The sequence below is a fragment of the Erythrolamprus reginae genome, chromosome 5 (genome assembly GCF_031021105.1).
Source record: "Erythrolamprus reginae isolate rEryReg1 chromosome 5, rEryReg1.hap1, whole genome shotgun sequence".
NCBI classification, from domain to species: Eukaryota; Metazoa; Chordata; class Lepidosauria; order Squamata; family Dipsadidae; genus Erythrolamprus; species Erythrolamprus reginae.
Window position 1 is genome coordinate 95,463,058 of NC_091954.1, and position 27,253 is coordinate 95,490,310.

At 40.3% G+C, this 27,253-nt stretch overlaps 1 protein-coding gene across 1 annotated transcript; it reads right to left on the bottom strand.

The window, feature by feature from the left end:
* Positions 1-250: 250 nt before the first annotated feature.
* On the bottom strand, positions 251-19,040 carry NMD3 (NMD3 ribosome export adaptor). The gene is made up of 16 exons (XM_070753561.1): positions 18,890-19,040; positions 14,742-14,829; positions 13,637-13,771; positions 12,981-13,077; positions 12,507-12,587; positions 11,764-11,892; positions 10,622-10,712; positions 10,209-10,287; positions 9,032-9,128; positions 8,148-8,265; positions 7,239-7,384; positions 6,383-6,495; positions 5,730-5,802; positions 4,500-4,606; positions 3,180-3,250; positions 251-565 (listed from the first exon to the last, which is right to left on the bottom strand). The coding sequence occupies exons 2-16, from the start codon at positions 14,783-14,785 to the stop codon at positions 432-434; spliced, it is 1,515 nt and encodes a 504-aa protein (XP_070609662.1). The 5' UTR covers positions 14,786-14,829; positions 18,890-19,040; the 3' UTR covers positions 251-431.
* Positions 19,041-27,253: the final 8,213 nt, after the last annotated feature.

Below are 27,253 nucleotides of genomic sequence, written 5' to 3' on the forward strand. Positions count from 1 at the left end.
GAAAAATACTGTATTTATAATCTATGTCTTTGCATTATCTGCATAATGACTTCATGACTCCTGTGATATTTTGATACTTAAAAAGTAATAAACTATCAAATCTCATTCTAACTTACTGCGACACATCGAATCAGTTTTTTGGTTTACACTTTAAAGAGCTTTAAATCATTTTCAAATAATATGAATAACCTTGATTCAAATTGTTCATTTTCTAATTGGAATTAATCAGACTTCATACATTTCCCAGCTATAAGATGTGTATTCAATTTTTATTAACCATTATAATTATATCTTTCAGGAGCATTTGTTTTTTAACCTCTTGCAAATCTTTTCAATATTATTTATTTTTCATGTCAAGAACGCCTATAACAGATTTCTTAGGGACTATTTTTTCAAGGATGAATCAAATTCAATTAGCAAGACCTTCTAACTTATCCCATCAACATATTGGCACCTTCTCCCCCTGTAGCATCTTCAGATATTTGAAGGTCTTCAAGCATTTCAGTGAGACTGATTTTGGGAATGTTCTCATCATCTGTATCACTCTCCACTGGTATCACTGGATCTACAATATAAAAACATAGCATATAGTTTACAAAGAAATTATTACAGGATCAAACACCATGGCTCTCTGCATGGTATAGAATTGTGATGGCACAACTATGGCAGGTGTGCCACCGGTGGCATATCTGAAAGCACGGAAGACATTGCCCTTTGTCAGCTCCAGCATGCATCTCTCTACATGGGGCTACCTTTGAAAAGTGTTCGGAAACTTCAGATCGTGCAGAATGCAGCTGCGAGAGCAATCATGGGCTTTCCCAAAAATGCCCATGTAACACCAACACTCCCTAGTCTGCATTGGTTGCCGATCAGTTTCCGGTCACAATTCAAAGTGTTGGTTATCACCTATAAAGTCCTTCATGGCACCGGACCAGGGTATCTACGAGACCGCCTTCTGCCGCACGAATCCCAGCGACCGGTTCTCCGGGTCCCATCAACAAAACAATGTCGTTTGGCGGGGCCCAGGGGAAGAGCCTTTTCTGTGGCGGCCCCGGCCGTCTGGAACCAACTCCCCCCGGAGATTAGAATTGCCCCCACCCTCTTTGCCTTTCATAAACTCCTTAAAATCCACCTCTGTCGTCAAGCGTGGGGGAACTGAGACATCTCCCCCGCCTATGTAGGATATGACTGTATGCATGTTTTTTTATATTGGGGTTCCTTGCTTTTAGATTTTTAAATGTGTAATTGTTATCTTAGATTTTAATTATTAGATTTGTCAATATATATTGTTTTTGTCACTGTTGTGAGCCGCCCCGAGTCTGCGGAGAGGGGCGGCATACAAATCTAATAAATAATAATAATAGTAATAATAATAATGTTGATTTTCAGGTTTTTGGAGGGTGATGGTGGAGGCTGTTTTTTGTCCTCCCACGCTTTAGGAAATCTTCCAGAGCCTGTGGATGGCTTCTCCATGCTTCAGGATGCTTTCTGAGGGCTGGGGGTAGGGGAAGGTGAATGATGACACAAAGGTTTGCTTCCAAACTTTCAGTAGGCCCATTGAGTTTCACCTTCCCCAGGCTTCAGGGGGCTTTCCTGAAGTCTGGGAAGGGCGAAAAACGGTCCAAGAGATCTAACAGAAGTTTATTTATTTATTTATTTGATTTGTATGCCGCCCCTCTCCGTGGACTCGGGGCGGCTAACAACAGTGATAAAAACAGAATGTAAAAATCCAATACTAAAACGGCTAAAAACCCTTGTTATAAAGCCAATCATACATACAAACATACTGTGCATAAATTGTAGAAGCCTAGGGGGAAAGAATATCTTAGTTCCCCCATGTCTGACGGCAGAGGTGGGTTTTGAGGAGCTTATGAAAGGCAAGGAAGGTGGGGGCTATTCTAATCTCTGGGGGGAGTTGGTTCCAGGCTCTTCCCCTGGGCCCCGCCAACTGACATTGTTTAGTTGACGGGACCCGGAGAAGGCCCACTCTGTGGGACCTAACTGGTCGCTGAGATTCGTGCAGCAGAAGGCGGTCCCGAGATAATCTGGCCTGGTGCCATGTAGGGCTTTATAGGTCATAACCAACACTTTGAATTGTGAATCTCGCAGCTGCATTCTGCACGATCTGAAGTTTCCGAACACCTTTCAAAGGTAGCCCCATGTAGAGAGCATTACAGTAGTCGAGCCTCAAGGTGATGAGGGCATGAGTGACTGTGAGCAGTGACTCCTGATCCAGATAGGGCCGCAACTGGTGCACCAGGCGAACCTGGGCAAACGCCCTCCTCGCCACAGCTGTTGGTCTCAAGGCCTGCGCACATGTGCGAAGAGGAGTGCATGGGGTTGTGCATTCATGCGCGGGGAAGCTATTGCATTATGAGTGTGGGCATGTGCCTGTGTGCTATCACACATGCACTCATTTGGCACCCAAGCAAAAAACAGTTTGTCACCACTGGTATAGAATGCTACAATCTTAAAGATTAGTAATTTGTGTATTTCTACGAGTTATACAAAATTTAAAAAAACCACTGTGCTACCTTTGCATTACCTATACATATTTATGAAGAGAACCCATAAAATAAACTAACCAATGATAAATTCTCACAAAGCCTTGTTGCCAAATATATTATAAAACAAAGAACATAGTCTTAGAAATGGATATGTGCGTAATGATGTGTGTTTGTAATTTGTTCTCTGTGGACGCCCAAGTCTGGAGAAACCCATTAGCTACCATATCGTTATTGCTATTGAGTTTATCCTAGTATTTGGGGACTGCAGAGACAAGCATTTGAAGGGCGTTTTTTTGAATATTTTCAAGTGGTTTGCCAGTTCCTTCTTTCTAGGGCTGAGTGACAGCCCAAACTCACCCAGCTGGTTTTTATTCCTAAAAGAGATTAGAATTTGCCTTATTCCAGCTTCTGATTCAGCCTCTTTAACAACTATGCCAAATTAATTACCTTAATCCTCAAATAGTTTACATTGGCAGATCGAATAGAGGTAGGCAAATTACTAATCCAACATGTCTTAGCAAATTACTAATTACTAATCAAACATGTCTTAGCAATAAAGCTAATTACATAACCCCACGCCTATTCCTCATTAAATGCAGATTGTATAAATGCAATATTTCTTAATGTTGCAGTGTTCAAGAAGAATGAAATGATTTCAGGTGGGAAACTTACTTTTATAAATATTGACATTTTTTCTAATGGTTTCATCTTCTTCTAGATCTTCCAAGAAGTCTTGGTACTCTCTATAAAAATAAATAAAGGAATCGGAAATAAAGTCATTTTCCCTCCACTCATAACTATGATTACTTACATGCACATGCAAATAACATGGAACGCCCCCCCCCTAAATATTTGGCTCAAAGGCATGTCCTATAACTTACATATTAAATTCCAGTTCCACATGAACCTACATATATAGTGTTCAGATAAAAATCAGTTTCAAAAATTGTACAGGAAAACCAAGTACAATGTTGGTAACCTTCAGTGTTTAACTCAGTGGTTCTCAACCTTTTTTTGGCCATGCCCCACCTAAGCATCTCTAAAATCCTGAGGCCTCCCCTGCCCATGACATATAATTCTTATAATTCAAAAAGTGAACTACTCATACAGAGGAAACCCAAAAGGCCATTAACTAGGTTTAAACAAGGTTCCAATTGCCCCCATTAAAAATGAAATTGCCCCCCTATGGGGCGTGGGTTTAACTTAAGTTACATCCATCAGCTCTTACATTAGGTTTATATACATGCTAGTTTACACTACATTAAGTCACAATTTGTTTTAATGGTGACTTTATACTAAGCTACAATTGGCTAATGATAACTGGTGCTTTAGGAATGGGAGCTTTGCAAAATGTACTGCTGCACTAGTTGCAACTCTATGTGGCTATTCTGAAAACTTTTCATAGCTCTCTACGATTATAGGCATCGAAACATTTCCTTTGATGACAGTAATCAAGTGAAGAGGTTACAACACAAGCGAATAAACAAGACAGCCAGAGAAAACCATAAAAACAGCTGTAACAATCTCCCAAAGGATAGAGTTGCTTTGATATATTCAGGAATGCTTTGTGTCAATGCTTTGCAAAGGTCCAATGTGCTTTGCATAATAAGCTAAGCCAACCATGCAATCTACGATAAATTATGATTAGGCCAACAGGCAAATTCAATCAAAATGGACATCAAGAGATAGTACAGAGGTGAACAAGCTCTTTCCTAGCATTTATGTTTTTGCTCCTCTAATTTTAGTCAAAAAAACAGAGCACAATTTAAGATTCCTAGATTTTTCCATTTTATGTAATTGTAGCTCAAATACATTCGCTTCATTTTTTAAAATTCTTTAAACTTTTTGAGACTTCATTCATAAATCCATGTTATGTAGATAGTTCTCACATATTTTCTGCAAGCAACTGGGAGCACAAGTAGGCAGATTATGCTGGTAGAAAAAAGGATAAGAACAAAGCATTAAGAAAAGGAGGTTATAAGAATTAATAACCTTTCATCGTCTGTATCCATGTTATCTCGGTCTCTTTGTAATTCTTTCAGTTTCCAATTTCTGCGACGTTGACGCTTGGTGCGATCATAACTTTTTTTAATTAAAACCTATGAATGGAGCAAGGGGGAAATAGTCCTAGATCAATACAATCTACAGAAAAATATGGAGATCTCCTGAAAATCAATGTTTTTATTAAATAGCCCATTTGTAAATAATTTGATTAAAACTATTATTGGGACTGACATTTTGATTCTTTACAGTGCAAAATGGAAAATCAACATATTGTTTATTGAAAGCATTGTTACCTTTTAGATAACAAAACACAAAACCCCAAAACAAACCCTGATAGAGCACTTTCCAAAGAATAAGATTAAAAGTGACTGCTTATGTTATACCTTCTCTATATATTCCAGCATAGTGCAGATTAGAGTGTTAAAAAAGCATTTTAAAAAATAAACTAGAAGTGGGAACTTTAAAAATTACCATTTGGAAATGACTACCCAAGATGTCTGAATCTAAGATTTTTAGGTCATGTGTAATCTTGAGGATTCATATGCTCTCATACGAATCCTCAAGATTACACATGACCTCTCAAGGATATACTTGAAAGAGAAAGTATTGGCCCAATTTTAATTGTAAATTAAATTAAATTAAATTTTAATGTGATTTCCCCCCCCCCCCCATACAAACATGTAAAATTCACAATCACTTTGGGGAGACAGAATTATCATGTTTAAGATGTGCAGAAATAAAAATGGATATACTGTAGTGCTTGTTAAGAGAACTGGGGCATAAAAGAAAAACAAATACAATTTTTATATCTAAGATAAAATAACATAAAACAAAATACATTCCTTATGCTACCAAAATATACACATAGAAAACAAAGACAAGTAAGATTTTTTGTTGTGCATTAAGATGTATTATATAAACCATAAATTTAAAAATTCCTAGCCTATATGGGATTTTGTAGACTGTAATCCAACAGAACATATGTTACTTTAATATGGTTTTAGTATGTTTGTGCTGTTTTTAAATTTGTACTGTCATCTAGAGACAGTATTGTAAGACAAAGAACAGAAGAAATAAATTAAATAAATAAGCAAAACAAAACTAAAACTGTCAAATTTGAGATGGAAGCATATGCCATAATCTTTGAATGTTTAATCTATGAATGTTTTTAATTTTAAGAAGTGACTTGTTTAAAGAAGGAAAAAGACAAAACCATACCACATCAGGAACACTATGAGGATTCATCTTATTTGCATATTCATCATTCAGATTACAATTAACCAAATCAAAGCTAGAAAACAAAAATATGAAAAACATGCATTAATTATACATTGTTCTATACATTTTAACAAAAGTATTATTTCCATTACATTACTATAGAGTAGAATGGATAAAATTCACAACAGGATTAATTACCCTTGAAAATTTTCATGAATTCAAAACATGTCATTATGCAAATAACCAGAATATTAACAGTTTTCCAAAGCATATAAAAATACTGAATCCCAATGTGCTTTGATCCAAGAGTTTAGAGACCCCCATAAAGCTTTCTTTCTAGAAGCAAATGCAATTTCTAGCTACAGCAATATCAAAAAGAAGACATGTTTTAATGTAGATTGTAGACATTTGAATCCAAACATGGACTAACAAAAGGAATTGGGTATAAAATTGCAAAGATAAAGCACTGTAATGTTTTCTATCTTTTACCAATGAGCATTCGATCGGGTATGATGGGAAAAACTGATTGGAATCCTTGCATTATTTGGCCACCCTGTAACTTTGTTTTCAACTCTTCCCTCTCCCATTTAATTTTATCATGTGTATCAACCATAACATCTTATGTTCAGAGAAAGATGCAGAATAGTACAAACCCCAGTACAAGATCTCCAGGATTCAGAAGATGCCCCAAGTGAGTACGACAGAAATACTGATGGTCTGTATTCAATTCCGATGTTTTTTGAACCCAGGCTTCCGCAAGGATATGCTTAGAAATGGAAAATAAAAGGAGTACATACATGAAAAGTAGTTCATTAACTGAAGCAAAGCAATTACAAATTACTTTCTAGTCAAATGATTCAATCTTTCTAAGCTACATTTAATATTTTCACATGTGAATTTTCAAGCTGTATAAATTTGTTTTATGTTCACTACCCATTTAGCAATCACTATTGTACACATGAAATCTACTATATATGGAGTGTACTTTCACCTATGGCTTTTCAAATAATACAATGAGATTATTTTGTATAGTGAATTGTATATTAAAAAATAGGTACATATTTGTTCTTAGGGTTTTTTTGTATTGTGTATTCTTTAATAATTTTTTTAAAAAAAGAAATACTAAATTACTAAATCATAGGTTTCGTTTATCTTGCCACTGAATTGCAAACTAAAATAATAAAATAATCACAATTATATATGATTGAATTGTACATCCCAAAGTAAAGCCTTGTTTGATTTTTAATAAGCCAAACCAAAGCTGATGTACTCTAGAAATCTGTGTTGTGGTTTTAACCCACAGGAAGCTAAACCAAAACGTTTCCTTTTAGAACTGGTGGTTCTCCGCAAACTTGGGAAATACAGTGATACCTTGTCTTACAAACGCCTCGTCTTACAAATTTTTCGAGATACAAACTCAGGGTTTAAGATTTTTTTGCCTCTTCTTACAAACTATTTTCACCTTACAAACCCACCGCCGCCGTTGGGATGCCCTGCCTCTGGACTTACCTTATTGGATTTCATGCCTGCACCAGCATTTTGCTTCTGTTCATAGGCCCTACTGATATCCATTACAATAAATTCTTCTAACTGCTTTGGATGAAACAAGCTATTAAAAGGATGGCGCCAATAAGTATTTCCATCTATTTCTGCAACTGAAAGAACAAAAGAAAAAAAGGAACCAAATCAGATGTTTATGAATAAATTGTTGATCTTTCTGGATATACAACATATACATGGTGTTCTGGTTAGTAACATGAAGTAGGCTTTAAATGGGGAAATAGAATTGACAAATTATGTAGAAATCACAAGCAAGTATTCTAGTTAAGTTCTAATGTTTTGAAAATCCAGACAAATGGCAACCTACAACTATAGCTGCTAAGGGCAATATTGTTCATTCACAGCTTAGTTGTAGAGGAGTAAGTGCATTTGCATATAACACCAAAACATGACTGGTTGAGCTCACTTCAAAATTTGCCTTTCTGGGTTTGGGGTCCTTTTGATTTCAAGGGGAAAACTCTCGTGAAGAATTTTGAATGACTCCATGCCTATGATCAGAATCTAAGAATCTGTTCTAAAAATGATGTAAGGTGGTATCTAGGTAGCAGGTTTTCATAATTCAAAATTATTAAATTATTTTATTATCAATTTTACATTTTTCAACCTTTGAGAAACATGTTTTTATTTTTTTATATTTCCCTTTTTAAAATGTATTTAGCTTCCTTGAATCCTCAATCATGAAAACAATACACTCATGTCAAAGAAACAAGTATTTTCAACTGTAGCTTCAAACTTTAAAAATAATTCAAGTTTATTAAAAAAAGACTTTAGGATTGCATTCAAATTAAGATTCATGCCGAGTGTTTATCATTGGTATTGTAAGACTAGAGTTTATAGAGAAAATGTCAACAAACTTACTTTGAAGAGTACTTGGATCAATGATGTGAATGGCACTGGTTACCCGGATACAGATACAAATTTGGCTCATATTACCAAGGCTTTGAGCCAATTTTGGTGATAAACACACAACATTGTCCTGTAAATGAAGAATAGAAATCAAAAATATTATTTATTTCAACGTTCTATATTTGTTTTAATAAAATATTACAGTCCTGAAAGACTTCTGGAGATCAGAAAACTACATCGATATGTTTCCAGGCATTAATTAATATCAGCTCATGAATGCTAAATGAAGATTTAAATAGTATTAAAATATATTTGCTTAGATGAACGTATTAGTCACTGCCTGCTAAGTTAATCAAATATGTACATACAAACACGCTAATTTAATAGGTTAATTTAATTTATTAATTTAATAAAAATGTATATATATAAATTTATATTATATACTATATATACTATATAGTTGAAAGAACATTCAATTGAGTTCAACTGCACTTATGAGATGTAAACCAGGAATGAAGAAAAATTATCTGAAGCTGTTAGAACAAGGGTCCCACCATCTGACTCCTATTTAATGTAGTCTGACTGAAATTAAATGGCAATCTTTGAAAAGCTACAGATTATCCAAGAAATGTAAATAATTAATGTTTTTACAGGGACCTGGTATTCAAAGTACATTGGGCAGCTCAGTTCTTTTTTCTCTCATAGTGAATAGTAGCCAATATATGCTGCCCAACATGGCTCAAAGCCACCCCATGTCATTTGACAGTAAATTAAGTGACATATAAATGAAATAAATAAATAAATGTGCAAGAATACAATCTCTTAGGAACATCCCACTCCAAGCAAAAAACGGATGTGCAGTTTTTCAGTGCCTAATCCACAAAGACAGAAAATACCTTGCATATTGGAACAATCTCAACAGAGAAAGTGCTTTTGTAATTATATGTATTGCTGTGAATGTCATGAGAAATCAAACGCTGTGATGCTTTAATTCTGAAATTTAAAAAAATGACAAACTCAAATCAGAGCAAATAAGGCTATAAAAGTATAATTCATATTTTTAAAAACAATCCATGGTTTTCTTAACAAGTCATGGTGGCTTGGCTTTTAGACAAAGCCTAGCCATAATGAGCAGATCTTCATAATCTTACAACAAACTAATCTTATTTTGGATTAGATTTATAGATGAATTAGATTTCATAATAAAAATACCTCCCTCCCCATCCTGTAAAATAAGATTATCTTCGGGACCGCCTTCTGCCGCACGAATCCCAGCGACCGGTTAGGTCCCACAGAGTTGGCCTTCTCTGGGTCCCGTCGATGAAACAATGTCATCTGGGCGGGACCCAGGGGAAGAGCCTTCTCTGTGGCAGCCCCGACCCTCTGGAATCAACTTCCCCCAGAGATTAGGATTGCCCTCACCCTCTTTGCCTTTCACAAACTCCTTAAAAGCCACCTCTGCTCCCAGGCATGGGGAAATTGAAAGAGGACATTTAAAAAGAATCAACATTCTCCAAAGATATATACTATCATCTTCACAATGGTTAATAGAAAAATTCCGACTGTTAAATATTCATTAAAAAGAAAGGATCTCATTCTAATAGTGATTTTCTCAGTAAAGCTTTCTCTCTTTCCAAAAGATAGAAGAAAATCTTGAAAGATAAAATGCAAGAACATGCATTGGATTTTGCTTCCATGATATGAAAGTACTGTATAACTTTACTTATTTATTAAATTTATATGTTGTGCATGTCACTTGTAAGGTGACTCTATCAATGTCTTATCTTGAAAGGAAAAGCCTTTTTCCAGTTACATTTTAACTGATCTTGTTTGGGGGATTGTCAAATCTGGTGTTTCACTCTATTTCTATTCTCATTATTGGAGTTGTACTGTAATAGATAAATCTTCAACTACTGTATCAAGCAAACAAGACTGTACTTGAATGTAGTATGTCTGCTATGGGTTGTTTTTCCTTCAAAAGTCTGACAACTTGGGGTTTGCCTAACTTTATTTCAATATGTGTACAATGCTTTAAAAGCTATGCAATGGACAATTTAAAGAACAAAGACTTACCTACAAGGTACCGTACACTGAAGGAAGTCCACCATTTTCTGAGCATGCTGTTTGGAAGCAAAATAAAAATCCAAACCATCTGAAATTGAAATAAATATTTATTTATAAGGGATGTTATCTTGCTGGATTTTCATGAAAAGCTGTTTTGATATTTTCATAAACTAACATGTTGACATCTTTATACAAACATGTCCAGAACATTTTAATTCTATCCTAAAAATAAGGCAGCAATGTAAATGTATTTATTTAACAAGCAAATAATAATCCTCAACTGACTTTCCTGTATGACCCAGTTTCTTTAAAAAGCAAGTGTTTTATTCTTGACTACTGGTAAGTCATGCTATCAGTATTGAGACGCCAATCACTCAAGCACTAAGAGCGTTACATAAACAATGTAAAAGCATTTTATTTACCATGAATCTCTTTGATCCGCAGTGTATTCTGGTGAAGCCTGTGCTTTAAAATTAATTGCTCCAAGTAATAGAATGTCTTTTTATGTGGTGTCTATAAAGAAAACAAAATTTATACATGGATTGTGTTTATATTCCTGCAAAAGTATTAAGGGCATTTAAAAAAGACTATGAGAGCGATCATTTCACTTGAAATCCAAACCTCTGTAGCACATATAAATTATCAAGGCAGGAATAAATATGTAGTCCAAAATAAATACGTTTTCTACAGAAACCTGGAATCAATTTGTTTATTTATAGCATTCGTATTCCACTATTAGGTTTGAAAGATTCCCAGAGTTGCTTACTGAAATAAGGGAAACAAACAACAACTGACCAAGAATATTTGTATTTGAGGGTATGCAGATAAGAAAGAGCAATTAGATTTCTACACATCAGATGAAATCCTAGCACAGTGATGGAAAACCTATGACACGGGTGCCACAGGTGGTACGTGAAGCCATATCTGCTGGCACGCGAGCCATTGCCTCAGCTCCAATGTGCATGTGTATGCCGGCCAGCTGATTTTCGGCTTGCACAGAGGCTCTAGGAGGACATTTTTGGCTTCCAAAAAGCCTCCGGGGTGGGGGAGGGCATTTTTACCCTCTCCCAGCTTTAGGGAAACCTTTGGAGCCTGGGGAGGGTGAAACACAAGCCTACTGGGCCCACCAGAAGTTGGGTAACAGGCTGTTTCCAGCGTCCAGAGGGCCTCCAAGGGTTTGGAAAGTTGTTTTCGCCCTTCCCAGGCATTGAATTATGGGTGTGGACACTCGCGCATGTGCGATAGTACGCGGGCATGCTCTCTCGGCACCTGAGAAAAAAAAAGGTTCACCATCACTGTCCTAGCAGATGAACCACAGTATATCACAGAGGTTAACACCGCCCCTCACATTTTACCAATATTTAAGTATATCTTTTCATGTGACAACACTGAATAAATGACACTTGGCTACAATGTAAAGTAGTGCGTATACAGCTTGTATAACAGAGTAAATGTGCCGTCACCTCAAAATAATGCAACATACAGCCAACATTTAAACTGCTGTCAACAAAAGTGAGTACACTTCAGCATTCACTATTAATGATACATGCACATATATACACACCTTTTGCCTAACTTGAACTACTGCTTTCCAGAAGTCCTTAGCTTCAACTCGATGACAGTCTTCACACATTTGTGACTGAACAATATATTCTACTACAAAGATTTGCTGCAGAATTGCACCATTCATTACCTAGGTGAGAACAAGTAAGATTTGCTACCTTGAGTTCAACTGGCAATTGGATGATTTTACAAACTCACTGCATAAATAAATCTCTCCCTAATTTTTTCCTTCTTCAAAATTTATCAGACAAGTAGTTTATAGTTATCATTTTTCCTTCTGCTAGAAGACTTTCATAAAGGACAGTTAAATGATGAAATATCTGGAAACCACATACTACAACAAATAGTTAAAAAAAATAAATTTACCTTGCGGAACAAACAACTTGAGTGAAAATATCTTCAAATGTTTAAACAATCTTCAACAATCTATTATAAGGAGTGTCATATAGAAGACAGAGTGGATTTATTCTCTAATTTCTTAAAGGAAAGACTAGAAGCAAGGGAATACTTTTCATAAAGGACAAGACTGGATTAAATCTCCAAGGGAATACTTTCAATCCAGACTTTAGGAGGAATTTATTGATTCAGCATAACACAATGATGGGTTTGAATGTAGATCATTACTAGAAATGTAATAACTCATGAACAAGAACACCTTCAAATTTCCCTAGCGAGCATAACTTGGGTTTCTGATAATGCATATTAATTCTGTCATTTTGAAACAAAAAAATTAAGTTTACTTGCCTCTTTTTGTATAGTCAACTTTACTTTAAGTCTTTTAGAGTGTGGTTCAGTCCATACAAATCCTGCATCAATCAACCGAACCTATTAGGAAGCAGCAACATTATTATCATATGAATGCTCAAAAAGGCAAAACATAAGAGAGATGGAAACATATTAACTCAAGTTTAGATTTTAACTAATGTTACTACGAGTAAAAGTACACATGCTTTCGGTATATTAACCTAATTTAAGGTTAATATACTGAAAGTAACCTTATACTGAAAGTAACCTTATAGTATCTTATAATAACCTAACTTAAATAATTTGTTTTCAAGTGTGTTGGTGTACAGCGACTAGAAATTGTGGATTTTGGAAGTAGCAAAAAGTTGCAGAAAGGCTGAGAGATACTTCTAAGTACTGAATTTTTGTTCAAGAGTGATAGCAGTATCCGACCTAATTAAAATTCACATAAAAATAAACATATGCATGACTAACCTTACTAAGAGAAGCCTTAATTTTTTTAAGGCATAATGAAAGAAGTTCTCTTGATTCCAAGGCACACTGTAGCCAAGCTGTTGGTGGTTGAAGATATCTGAAATATAAAGAACACACTATTATTGCTATCCCTGGTTTTTTTCCTGGTTCTAAATGAAAATTTCTGGCAGAACATGAGTTTTAGTCTCTTAATCATATCAAATAAGTTTTACCCTAATAAAGATGAACTAAAAAATTACATTTTCAACTGGGATTCTGGCTGTTCCATGCATAGTAGTTTGTGCACAGTAGAGCTACTAACTTAACTGATTAACCTAGAACCATCCTTATCAGAAATGTTTTAGAATTTGAACTAATAAAACAAAAAATACTGCTATTTCATTTCTTGATACAATTTTTTTGGGTAATTTGATAATTTAGTAAATTTCAAATCTACATTTAAGCAGAAGCAAAGGAAAATAATATAATTATTCATTTGCACAGTGCATTAAACAGACCTTATGGCTTTCCAAGTTCATTACATGTACCGGCAAGTGGAACTAATTGAGAATGCTTGATAGCACATAATAGATTTACAATTCTAATCTAAATTATTTTAAAAACTGGCCTATCGTAACAACCAAACATTAATTTAAAATCTAGAAAGTAGATGGTACCTTTCACACTGTTTGCAGAAATGAACTGTGACTTGCTTAGGAATCCCTTCAGTGATATCCACTTGAGTTCTCAAACAGTCTACACACATGTTGGCTGGGTTTGGTGGGATTGCAATGCCACACTGGCAACATAAGCTATAACACATAAAATTATTATTAAAATAAAACACATTGTTTCTTTATTAAACAAATAAAAAATGTATCACTTTGTTTTCTATGTAGTACGATGAGTGCTACACTATCAGTACTATGCAATTTTGATTCCGAGATTCAAATACCAGGATGGTTTGACTGAGCCCCACATCAAACATATTTCTGAGTCAAGACAAAGTCCCAATTGAATCAGTGAATCAAATCCGAATCACAAGCAACCAATACACTCTTACTAAAAAAGCAATTTTACCATTTTGCTATCATTCTTAGTTCAAATATAATAATTTTGGAATGCTAATGCATTTTACATTAAAATTTACGTATAAATAATGGTATTCCAAGGATTAAATCTGTTATAGTGTAAATCTCATTCCCAGAATATTTAGTCCCACAAATGTTCATTCCATAGAATTAGTTTCTATTATTATTAATTCCAAAATGGCATATACTCAGAATTATTTGACAATGTAAGTAAGAGAAAATACTTAGAATGTAAAGCAAAACCATTTATGCGGATATTCAACCAACCTCATGAGACAGTATCCTCCTCCTCAAACCATAAAATAAAATTAAGGACTTCTTTAAGTCATTTTTGACACCTGGTTACTTTGTTCATAGGTCCATATTCTTAGCACCAATATAGAGATAACTTGTCACTTCCTTCCTGCCCCCCCCCCTTTAATTTTCCAGTGTACCCTACAGTTCTTGGATTCTGTGATTCCCATTGTCTACTATTCAAATCTATCCAGGCATTGCATTGCTTAAAAATCATTATAACACCCTGATTTAATATTGTCAAACATACAGGTTTGTCACCTAATAATTTATATTTCAATACGCAACGATAATCTGATTATACTGTTGTCATACAGGCAATCCCCTCCATACATTTAATCCTAGGATTTGATGTTTTCTGTATGTTTAGTTTGACTTTTAAAGTCATGTTACTCACATGTTCCCTTGGTGAAGGGGAGTATACTCTTTCATATATTCCATTTCTTCTTCCAGGTGTGATTCTCAAAAGATACAAACACTGACACCTAGTGGAAGAAAGTCAGACCTTAGTAAACGAAGAATGATGCAGGCTAAATTTGTCAAATTCTAAAATTCTTAAGGTGGGAAAAATGTGCTTCAGTTTCAGTCAAGACATGGCGATTCAATAACTTCATAAAATACCAAGTGTCAAAAGCAAAATGTAAAAGCAATAATTACAGAGCTGGCTTTAGCCACTAAAGCAGTGATGGCGAACCTATGACACGCGTGTCAGCACTGACACGCGTAGCCATTTTAGGTGACACGCGCAGCGGTCCCCAAACTACGGTCCGCTGAGGCCATTTACCCGGCCCCCGGCAACGTACGAGATTTTTTTACCATAAGCTCCCGAATCTCCCCTCCACTCTGCTGCTGAGCGTCTGGCGGCGGCAAGGAAGAAAGCCAGGGGGCGGGGAGGAAAGCACCCTATGGCAGAGCAGCAGCAGTTCCTCTCCCTGAAGGCGAGAAAGACCGCTTTCCTCTCCGCCCCCTGGCTTTCCTCCTCCTCCTCCTCCAGACGCTCAGCTGCAGACCGTCTTGGTCCCTCCAGTGCCGCTTTTTTGCTTCTTCGCCGCCCCGCGGGAAGCCTGGAAGCCCTGCAAGAGCGGCTGGAGGGGGCCGTAAGCAAGCCATCAGGACCCCCCGCGCACTAACTTGTTGACGACCATGCTGTCCCGGATCGCGGGGAGGCGAGCTCTTCTCCCGCCAAGCGACGGCGAGGCCCTCCCAATGGTTGCCCGCCCAGGCCCCGCACTTGGAGCCGGGGCGACGGGCCTAGCCTCAGCTTACTTGGCCCTGACACGGCCAAAGCGTGGGGCAGAGTAGGCGGCTGCTGCTTCAGGCCCGCCCCCGAGCTGAGCTTCCTTTGGCTTCCTTCAAGGCAAAGTTGCAAAGCTCACCTGCTGCCTCGAAGGAAGCGAAAGGAAGCTCAGCTCAATGAGGAACGGCTGTTGGTCTCTTCAAGCTGCTGCTGCCCACTGTGGAGATCCCTTCGCCCGAACAGAGGTGGCGGCGGTGGGTTCAAGGGACCAACAGCCAGTCCTTTTCGGGGCTGCGTTGTTGCAGCGTCTGAGGCCGCCCCTGCCTCTGCCTCCAGGCGAAGGGATCTCCGCAGTGGGCGACAGCGGCAGCTTTAAGGAACCAACAGCCGGTCCTTTTCGGGGCTGCGTTGTTGCAGCCTCCGAGGCCGCCCACCAAGGAGATCCCTTCGCCTGGAGGCGGAGGCAGCGGCGGCCTCAGACGCTGCAACAACGCAGCCCCAAAAAGGACCGGCTGTTGGTCCCTTGAACCTGCCGCCGCCGCCTCTGTTCGGGCAAAGGGATCTCCACAGTGGGCGGCAGCAGCTTGAAGAGACCAACAGCCGATCCTCATTGAGCTGAGCTTCCTTTGGCTTCCTTCGAGGCAGCAGGTGAGCTTTGCAGCTTTGCCTCGAAGGAAGCCAAAGGAAGCTCAGCTCGGGGGCGGGCCTGAAGCAGCCGCCGCCTACTCCACCCCGCACTTCGGCTGCACTGGGCAGCTCTAGCGGGTGCGGGGCAGCAGGGCAAGCCATGAAGATGGCACAGCCAAACGTGGGTCGAGCGGGAGGGCACTGAGTAGTAGCCATGGGGCGGCGGTGGGGTGGTTGGCTGCAAGGTACCAGCGGCGGCTGTATGTGTTGCAGGACGCTGTACATTGCTGCGCTGGGCATGGGGCTGGCACCTCCGTCCCAACCCAGCCAGCGGGCCAGTGCCAGCAATCTACTGCGACCCGACGTCGGTGCCACCGTCTTGGAGCTCCTGCTTGCAGCCGATTGCCCCGCAGCGTGTTGCAGGGCAGAAAAAAAAAGAAGAGAGGAAGGAAGAGAGAAGAGAGAGAGAAAGCAAGAGAGAGGGAGAGAAAACAGAAGTGAGTGGGAGGGAATGTGAGAAAGAAAAATGAGAAAATGATGGAGGGAAAGAACGAGGGAGAGGGAAACAAAACAAATGAGAAAGAAGGGAAAAAAGGGAGAGGGAAGAGAGAAGTGGAAAGGAGGGAAGGGGGGAGGGAAAGAAGGAGAAATGGAGGGAAAAGGAAGGAAGGAAAGGAAGAAGAGATGGAGGGAACAAGGAAGGAAGAATGAAATGAATGGAGGGACGGAGGAAGGAAGGAAGAGATAAATATAAAGGGGGAGAGGGAGGGGAAGAGGGGAAGGAAAGAAAAGAAAGAAAGAGAAAAAAGTGGAAGGAAGAGAGAAGGAAAGAAAGGAAGAGAGAGAGTGAGAGAGAGCAAGAAAGAAAGAGTGAGAGAGGAAGGAAGAGAGTGAGAGTGTTTTTTTCTCAAGGTGACACACCACCCGAGTTATGCTCGGTTTTTTGGCGAATTTTGACACACCAAGCTCAAAAGGTTGCCCATCACTGCACTAAAGGAACTGAGCTATTGAACCAAATAGAACCAAAGTACCACAATTCAGACGCAGATACCGCTGCTCAGGAAGAGATATCAGACACTTAGTGTGTTTACAGAAATGCTCCATTTTTGTTTTTCCTTTTTTTAAATGGCAAGTTAGCATTCTGGTAAATCAGTATTTTTTGAATTTTTCATATTCCACAGCAGTCATGCTAATAGTGGGTTTTTTTAAAAGAACCATTCAAAATTTATCCATAAAACTTCAAATACATACTCAATTGCAAAGTATTTATAAAAAGCAATATAGTCCTTGACTTACAAGCATTTAGTGACGTTCAAAAGTACAAAAGCATTGGGGGAGGGAGGAAGTGTTATGATTATTTTTCACACTTGCGTCCATATTTGCAGCAGTCCCAGAGTCATGTGATTAAAATTCAACTTCAACACTGGGGAACTGACTCAGGTTTATGATGGGTGTGATGTCATTCCTGGGTGATGTGATTTCCTTCTATAACCTTCAGATGTGCAAAGTCAACCTAAGTGCCACATAGAGCCTCGTTAGTGCCGTGGTTAGCGTGCAGTCCTGCAAGCTACTTCTGCTGATCACCGACTGCCAGCAGTTTGGCAGATGGAATCTCAGTAGGCTTAAGGCTGACTCAGCATTCCATCCTTCCAAGATCGGTAAAATGAGGACCCAGATTGTTGGGGGCAATATGCTTACTCTCTGTAAACCGCTTAGAAGGCTATAAAGCACTGTGCAGCGGTATATAAGTCTAAATGCTAATGCTATTTGGGTTGTTATTAGCAATAGCAATAGCACTTACACTTATATACTGCTTCATAGTGCTTTTACAGCCCTCTCTAAGCAGTTTACAGAGTCAGCATATCGCCCCCAACAACCTGGTTCCTCATTTTACCCACCTCGGAAGGATGGAAGGCGGAGTCAACCTTGATCCTGGTGAGATTTGAACTGGTGAACTACAGGCAGCGGTTAATAGAAGCAGTTTGTAGTACTGTACTCTAACCCAGTGTTTCCCAACCTTGGCAACTTGCAGATATTTGGACTTCAACTCCCAGCATTCGCTGGCTGGGGACTTCAGGGAGTTGAAGTCCAAATATCTTCAAGTTGTCAAGGTTGGGAAACAGTGCTCTAACCACTGTGCCACCAAGGCTCATTAATTCGGGCCTTTTCTTTCTTTGATCAACTGCAAATCAGGCATTTCTAGGCCCATTTCTCATATTTTGGAAAAAAGAAAACAGACGGGAGGTTTGAATTGTTGAACTACTGTATAAAGGCAGGGCTTCTGGCCATTTTAAGAGGGGCGGACTTCAACTCCCAGAAATCCTCAGCTTAACATGCTGGGCTGAGGAATTCTGGGAGTTGAAGTCCAACATGGCCACGGTTGAGGCACATTTCTCTAACTAAGGCATGAGTGATCTTCCCCAGAGAGTATTCTTGTTACAGTCATCCTCTCTCTTTTCTGAGCACAGATCCTGGGTTCAAGTCCGACGCTACCCGGGGCTGGCGAAGGGAAGGGGTTCATATCAGCCACCCCACCCACCTCCGAGTGCACGTGGCAGCTGAGCAGTCGCGGGGATGCTAGTCAGCGACCAGTCTGGCACGAGCCCTCTCGCCATCCCTCCACTCTTCCCGCCTCCCGTTATCGCAACCGGTCGCACTCTTGCCTTCTCGATTTAACTTACCCTTCCCTGCCAAGCAGCACTTCACCGGTTACGCCAAATTCTACAGAAAACGAAGCAAATCTCGCGAGGACACCAGTTACTCCATTTCTCCTCCCCTCCCCGTTGCTTCTCAAAAAGAGGAAGTAGAAAGTTAGATGCCCAGGGAAAGAAATAATCACTTCCGGGCTTGGGTTTCCCCCCCCCTCGCCCTCCCAGATCTTTTCTAGGCATGCAAAACTTTATTACCCCGCCCGTACAGACGTCGTTGAGTCTCCGGCGTTGTTGGTTGAAAACCCCAAATTGTTGGGTTTTGTGTGCAGGTTTTTTGGTGGGGTTTTTTTTGGTTTTTGAAATTACTTTTAAAAGGGAAGTGTGTGAAAACGCAACGCATGGGCAAAACCGTTACATAAAAATAAATAAATAGATGAAACAGTTTCTTCCCGCAGCTTTTCCTCTTGGTGTCAGTCGACTTCACTTTTGAATAAGTAGCGCTACTAGATATAGCGGTCTCCAACCTAGGCAACTTAAAGACTTGTGGACTTCAACTCCCAGAATTCCTCAGCCAGCTTTGCTGGCTGAAGAATTCTGGGAGTTGAAGTCCACAAGTCTTAAAGTTGCCTAGGTTGGAGACCAGGGTGCTAAAAGATGTCCAAACTCTGTTATTGTATTAACGTATTGCAATACAGCGCAATGTATTGTTGCTGGTTGGACAAAATTCATGTTAAATAGCAATAAATACAAAGCCTTTTCTAATAAAAATAATTGCATTCAGCATAATCTAATAAAAGCTGATTTGCCATGATCTGAATCAGACTGTGCTAAAGCACAAACCCTTTTTACATCTTGCAGAATTCTGGAGAGAATTCCTATAGTTTATTCATATAAACTGTGATGCCAGTCTAAGTAAGAAGGACAACCAGAGAAAAAGAATGTTCTTAGTAGTCCATTGCTCAGTGATGGAACATTGCTTTTATTTATAAGGTACTTTGTTCCAAAGGTAAAAAGGGAGAATAAAGGCTTTCAATATTGTTAGCTTAATACACCTGGGGAAGCAGTTTGTGTCTGAGCCAAAAGAACTTCGTAAGAACCCAGAAAGGATAACTAGAAATATTTGTAGAAGTAAATAGCTGTGAGCATGTTTTAGAGATAAAAGTATTGAAATAAGTGTGGGGAGACTCAGATCCAAGTCTGTTCGCTGTCAGTGCCATTTCTTGTGTGCTGTGCTTTTGGAAAAGAAAAGAATACTATAAAAGACCCAAGAGAGTTGCTGTGATTTTACACAACGTGCTTAAGCCATAACCTATAATTCAGAAAATAGAATAGTTTGCTCTGTATAATTCTGAAACTAATGCATGTGGCTTGTTAGCTTTTGATGCATTCTGCTTGCCCAATCCCAGATCACGGATTTTTCAAGACCTTAGACTTCTTGGGCTAAACCTCTAGGCAACTGTTTTGATGAGATTAGGTTAAACCAGTGCTTCTCAAATTGTGGAGGGAGGGGGGGCTGTGGGGTGTGTGGAGTGATATCGGTGTGTGGGTGTGGGTGACCCTAGGGAACATGCATGGTCCCTCTCGGTCTTTTCCCCTGGATGGGGAGTGTTTTCATAGTTACACACTGCTACAACGCCCGGAAGAGAAGGTGACCAGGCGAAACAGGGTGGCTGTGTGGGTTCTGCTTGAACACCATGGTAGCCATGAATGGCGTGGCACGGCAAACCTTGTCCTGCTGGACAAGGAGGAGCATCCTCTGCAGCTGGGCAAAAACTTCAAACGGCACCCTTAAAGCTTCCTTCCACATCATTGTCCAGCTTATAGGCCAGGCTGGCGATCCCAAAACATCGGCTTAATTAAGCTGGTCTGGCCCCATGTCAAAAGAGCTAACCTAAGCCTGCCTAGCTGAAAACAGGCTCCACTGAGTTCAGTATTCCCAGGTAAGAGGGTAGAGGAGCCTGCTCCAGCCAATAGTTTTCTTGCAGCTTATAATAATTAAAATAATAAATATTAACACTAAAATTCCATTGGGGCCCAGATCGGAATGTTGGGGGGCATAAAATGTTTATGTCTTCCTGGGGGGAAGTATAACAGAAAAAAAATTGACAAGCACTGGGTTAAACTAATCGCATCTTGTAGATGTGATAATTCTAATGTATCATGTGGGTTGCAAGTTAACATGTCATATCCAAACTCATTGAACTTACAATAGGCCAAGCAATAGCAATAGCATTTAGACTTATATACTGCTTCGCAGTGCTTTAGATCCATAGGTCCTGCTACCTGGACTGGGGGTGTGTGTGTAGCAAAAATGGAGCTCTCTCCCAGGGCACCCAATTTGCACTGAAACATGTTGAAAGAAAATGCAGGGCGTCCTGCATAAGCCACGGCCACAGTGTGGTAGTAAAAAATTTGGTAGCCCTTCACTCTTTATATCCCTAAGTGGTTTACAGAGTCAGCATACTGCCCCTAACAATCTTGCTCCTCATTTTACCAATCTTGGAAAGATGGAAGGCTGAGTGAAACAAAGGGGAGAGACAGAGACAGTATGTCACACCAACACTCCGCAGTCTGCATTGGTTGCCAATCAGTTTCCGGTCACAATTCAAAGTGTCGGTTATGACCTATAAAGCCCTTCATGGTATCGGACCAGAATATCTCCGGGATCCCTTCTGCCGCACGAATCCCAGTGCCCAGTTAGGTCCCACAGAGTTGACCTTTTCCGTGTCCCGTCGACAAAACAATGTTGTCTGGTGGGACCCAGGAAAGAGCCTTCTCTGTGGTGGCCCTGACCCTCTGGAATCAACTCCCCCCGGAGATCAGGACTGCCCCCACCTCCCTTGCCTTCCGCAAACTCTTTAAAACCCACCTCTGCCACTCCGTTTTATGCATGGTTTGTCTGAGATGTACGACTGATTTATATTAATGGTTTTAAATTGTTTTTTTTAACTATTGGATTTGTACTGTGTTCTGTTGTTGTGAGCCGCTCGAGTCTCTGGAGAGGGGCGGCATACAAATCTAGTAAATAATAATAATAATGCAAAAAACCTTTCCTTCATCTATGTTTTGCCACTTACCTAGTGGTCAAGGTGTGCAAACAACTCTGCATTCTTTTTATAACTGAACAAGGAAGAGAAAAATGGAAATAGGTTGAAAGCTACACTGACTGTAGGAGTGTGCCCATTTTATAGTAAACACACTCCTAGGTTTACCCATTTTATAGTAAACATACTTTTTTCTCTTCCTTGAAAGATTAGATACAATAGATTATAAAAAGAAATAAAGGTTATGCTGTAAACATACAGCAATGTGGTTATACTTATAACCTTTTTTTTTTGGTCTTTTAATGACCCCGTAATCCCTTACATTGGGTGGAGTCAGGGCAACTGACTGCAGCAGAGTGTTTACTGACCAGATGCCCTTCCTGTCATCAGTGCAGACAATTAATCATTGTGCCCAGAGAGAGACATTGTTCCCAGTAGACAATTAATCATTGTGCCCAGAAAGAGAAATATCTGCCACTATCTAGGATCAAACAGCCTCCTAATTGTGAGGTAAGAGCGCCACCTCTAGGCCACTGCACCACTATTACTGTATACAGTTATTGTCAGCCCTGAAGCCATTTTGGGAGCATCTTCTGTGAGGCCTGGTGGGGCTGTGGAAATGTGACGGGGAGATAGAAATAGATGGGGACATATAGCCAAAATAGCACTTTCTCGTGAGAGTCAAGGACGTTTTATCAGGTGTTGGAGCGAGGTGCATAAGAGCCAGACGGAGATGAGACTATTGGACCACGTGATAGACATGTGACCTGGGGGCAAGAACTTTGGGTTTTGATTTGGGTGGGGAAAATCCTGGGTCCTTCAGAGTTGGATTTTTACCAGCTGTGCCAATATAACATCCCATAAAATTATGCTTTGAGAAAACTCTTTAAGTGTTGCTTTGGGGTTGTTACTTGGAACTCTGTCAGTTATAACCGTTATAAAGATAATCAGAAGTTTTTTCTTTATATTTTTCTGCACTTTTGACTTTAACCTCCCTCCCTCCTTTCTTTTCTCCCTTCCTTCCCTCTCCCCAACCCCCAAATATTATCCCAAAGGTGCTTTTTCAAGAGGTGACTGGACTTTATTTATTTGTCTAAACAAATGTTGCCACTTGAAAAACACCTTTGGGACAACCATGATATATGGGTGATTGAGAATTTTTGTAGACCAAAATGTTTCTTTCTGTTAGTTTGTAATAAAAAATCTGTGTGTGTGTGTGTGTGTGTGCGTGCGTGCATGTGTGTGTATTTACTTCAGATCATGCAATAAAACAACAACAACAACAAAAACCCTGACACCAAAATGTTTGATTTTCTTATCTCTTGCTGCATAAAAGATAAAATAAAAAAATATTAACTTGAATCAGTAAATATGCTCAACATACTGTACAGTTCTAGTATGCAAAGTAATCATGGTGTTCAATTCCCTCAAATGTTCACAACATTGTAATGCATCAACCTGGGATTATTTGGATCTTGATTCAATTGAAGGAGAGCATACCTTCCAGAGCTGGGCGTTGCAGCCAAGAACCAAGTCCTATAAAACAAGTGTTGCAAACTATGTTTCTTACACTGATATGGATGCCACTAATTAATTATATGGCTGCTGTTTGGGACTAAAAGCTGCAGAAAAGTTTTACATTCTAGCAAGGTGAAATGAATGAGACTCAGACAGGAGTACAAGATGGTTCCGTTTATTCAGCTCTCTCGAAAGTGACTTCAGCAAGGAACGCATCTGAGCTGTCAGTGTCAGAACAGCCCTTTTTATACGTTTAAGGCTCGCGCCTAAAAGAAACGGCCGTGCGTCTTAGCCAATCAGACGCGGCCAAGGTTTATTCATAGTTTAAACAGTATTTACAAGGTCTTTTCTTTTACAGAGTTGGTTATATACAGACTTAACACCCCTCCCTCATTAGTTCAGCCAAACTGTCAATCAGTGAGCCAAGTGACGTAGTCCTCCAATCGATTGGGCCGGCGTGACGTGCGCTCAGACCTGCGCAGATCATTACCGGCTGGTATGTCTATGGTGGAGGTTGGCTCGTCGTTGTCTCCTGTCCGCGGCTGGGCCCAAGTTGGGGCTCTGGCCTGCGGAGACAAGTATGCTGATGGCGCACCGTGCCCAGAAGAGGAGGAAGGCTCGGCGTCGCTGGAGGAAGCAACAGGCCGTGGTAAGTCCTTTTGTAATTCCAAAAGTTCGAGTTGCGAATTAATGTCTGCTTGGGGGGAAGAATTTCCGTTAGCGGCCGGCTCTTCATTTGGTGTTATGCGTCCCCTTAAATGATCGATGTGCCGCCTCCATGTGCGGCCATCTTCCAATTGTACCACATAAGATTTTGGGGCTGTTTGTTGCATTATTTTTCCTTTCAGCCAACTCAACCCCCCGTCAAAATTTCTAGCAAAAACAAGTTGCCCTAGGTACATATTTCTTTCAGGTGCTGTACATGTTTCATTATTTACATTTTGAGTACAATAACGAGGGTGCAACCTGTCCAGGGGGGACCTTATTTTTCGACCCATTAAAATTTCTGCTGGGCTTTTGTTTGTGATGGAATTTGGGGTGATATGCTGCATTAATAAAAATTGATCTAATTTGTGTTGTATTTCCCCTGGGCCTGCCCTGCGCAAGGCTTCTTTGGCCACACGTACATAACGTTCTGCAAGGCCATTAACCCATGGCGAGTAAGGGGATGTGAGTGCGTGTCTGACCCCTAAGTTGCTTAAAAAGCACTCAAATTGTCTGGCAGTTAATTGTGGCCCGTTATCTGAAACTAGGATGTCTGGGCACCCATGTGTGGCAAACAAATGGTATAATGCTTTAATGGTGGCACAAGTAGTAATGTTTTGCATAGCAATGATTTCCACCCATCTGGAGAACGCGTCTACCACAATTAAAAAGTTTTGGGTTCCAATAGGCCCTGCGAAGTCAATATGAATGCGGGACCATGGCCCAGTGGGTCTTTCCCATTCCAGAGGTGTTGTTTTCGGGGGATTGGGCCGTGACTCCTGGCAAGGGTCACAGTTTGCTACCCATTGCTCAATGTCCCTATCTAAACCTGGCCACCACAAATAGCCCCTGGCCAACCCTTTCATTCTGACAATGCCTGGGTGGCCTGCATGCAACATACTTAGTACCTTCTGTTTTAAGGTATTGGGAATGACCACCCTGTCACCCCATAACACGCATCCCTTCAAGTAGGATAATTCCAACCTTTTAGATTTAAATTCAGACAGCCCAGTTTCCTCAGAGTCTCCCAACCATCCTTTTTGAATACAATTGATTATTTTTAACAATAGTAAATCCTTCTTAGTGTGCTCAGCCACCTCTTTGGCAGTGGTCAGGCAGTTTTCCTCAAGGTCAATTAGTAAGACATCCTCTGTGGGGGTTGGATCTGAGACTAACTCGGGCATGGGGCATCTACTTAACCCGTCAGCATGATTTATTGATTTTCCCCCCTTATGTGTTAGATGGTATTGGTATCCTGACAGGAAAAGGGCCCATCTTATTAATCTAGGGGACATGAAGGGAGGAGTTGGTTTATTGGCAGCTAGAAGACCAAGCAGGGGTTTGTGATCTGTTATTAGTTCAAAACTCCTCCCACAGAGATAATAATGGAATTTCTTAACGCTAGAGACTAGGGCCAATGCCTCTTTGTCTAATTGGCTGTAGTTTCTCTCTGCCATGGACAATGTTTTAGAAAAGAAGGCGATGGGGGCCTCTGTATTGTTTGGCATTATGTGAGCTAATACCCCGCCAACCCCATACGCCGAAGCATCGCACGTGAGCCTTATTGGCAAAGTTGAGCTATATTGAACCACTACGCTTTTAGAGGTCAATAACTGTTTTATTTTATGAAAAGCTTCGCGCTCCATTGTGCCCCAGGTCCAGGGAACTCCCTTCTGCAGCAGTCGGTGTAGTGGTTCTGCTGCCGTTGCCTTCTGTTTAAGGAAGACAGAATAAAAATTAAGGAGGCCCAGAAATGCTTGGAGTTCTGTCTTATTATTTGGCTCGGGTGCTTTGGTTATGGCCTCTAGTTTGTCTGCTGTGGGGTGTATTCCCTCACTGTCTATTCTATAGCCCAGAAATTCTATGCTACTTGCTCCCCACACACACTTGTCTGGTTTTACTTTTAACCCCTTAGCTTGCAGTCTAGCCAATACTTCTCTGATGCGCATGTTTAATTCTGCTTGGTTTTTTCCTGATATAAATATATCGTCAAAATATGGGGAGGTTCCTTTTATACCTGCCAATAATCGTTCCATGAAACTTTGGAAAATGCCTGGGGCGGTACTGACCCCGAATTGCAGGCGGGTGCACCTAAAAGCACCCCTATGGGTCACTATGGTCTGGGCCAGGGATGTGGCCTCATCGACCGGAAGCTGTTGGTATGCCTGTGCCAGGTCGATTTTCGAAAATACTCTCCCTTCCCCCAAAGAATGAAGCAATTGTTGGACCACTGGGATCGGGTATGGATGGTGTTGAAGGGCCTTATTGATAGTGGCTTTGTAGTCTGCACAGACCCTTAAGGAGCCATCAGGTTTAACTGGGGTGACAATGGGGGTTTCCCATGGCGCTTGTTCTACAGGGACTAAGATGCCCTGGGCAATCAATTTGTCCAATTGGATGTCTAGTTTAGGCAATAGTGGTAGGGGTACCCTGCGAGGCTTAAGTCTGACTGGGGGTACCTTGGGATCTAGAGAGAAGGAGATAGGGGCCCCATTATAGGTGCCCAAAGTAGGGCTGAAAACCTCAGGAAATTCTTGGATAAAGTTAGGAATATCAGGTTCAGCATTTACATGACAAAGACCCAGTATTTCAATTCCCAAAGGAGACATCCATGTTAACCCCAGGAGGGAGTGTTTGGCTCCCTCAACCACAATCAGAGGAAGAAAATATTCACAATTTTTAAATTTCACAGGCACATCTACTTTCCCCAAAACAGGTATGACATTACCTTGAAAATCCCTTATTATTAAAGTTGAGTTAACAAAATCAGTTTTAAGAAAATTTGGCATATACATTTTGAATTTGTCCCAAGGCATAATAGAATGCTTAGAGCCTGTATCTAATTCTAGGTTACAAGGTTTGTTATTTAAAAGTAGTGAGATGATAATCTTGTTCCCTCCTTTAGCAGTTGCGCAATTTACGTAAGTTTGTGCTTTACCTCGTGCGTAGTCACGGTTAGCGGTAGAGTCGTTTCTGCGATTGAAGCCTCTGGAAAATTTGTTGTCTCGCGGTTGTTGTGCCTGGTTGTTGAAACGTTGTTGGCGGGGTGTAGAGAAGGACTCCTCTGGAAGGGGCGCTCTGCAAGCCTCGGCGATGTGCCCGCGTCGATTGCAGCGGCGGCAAATGG

Excerpts from the sequence above, each read along its gene's own strand:
- NMD3 (XM_070753561.1), bottom strand. The coding sequence starts at position 14,785 with ATGGAATATATGAAAGAGTATACTCCCCTTCACCAAGGGAACAT. Across the intron at positions 11,893-12,506 it reads AGTTGACTATACAAAAAGAG|GTAATGAATGGTGCAATTCT; the intron begins GCAAGTAAACTT and ends GTTCTCACCTAG. Across the intron at positions 10,288-10,621 it reads GCGGATCAAAGAGATTCATG|ATGGTTTGGATTTTTATTTT; the intron begins GTAAATAAAATG and ends TTTCAATTTCAG.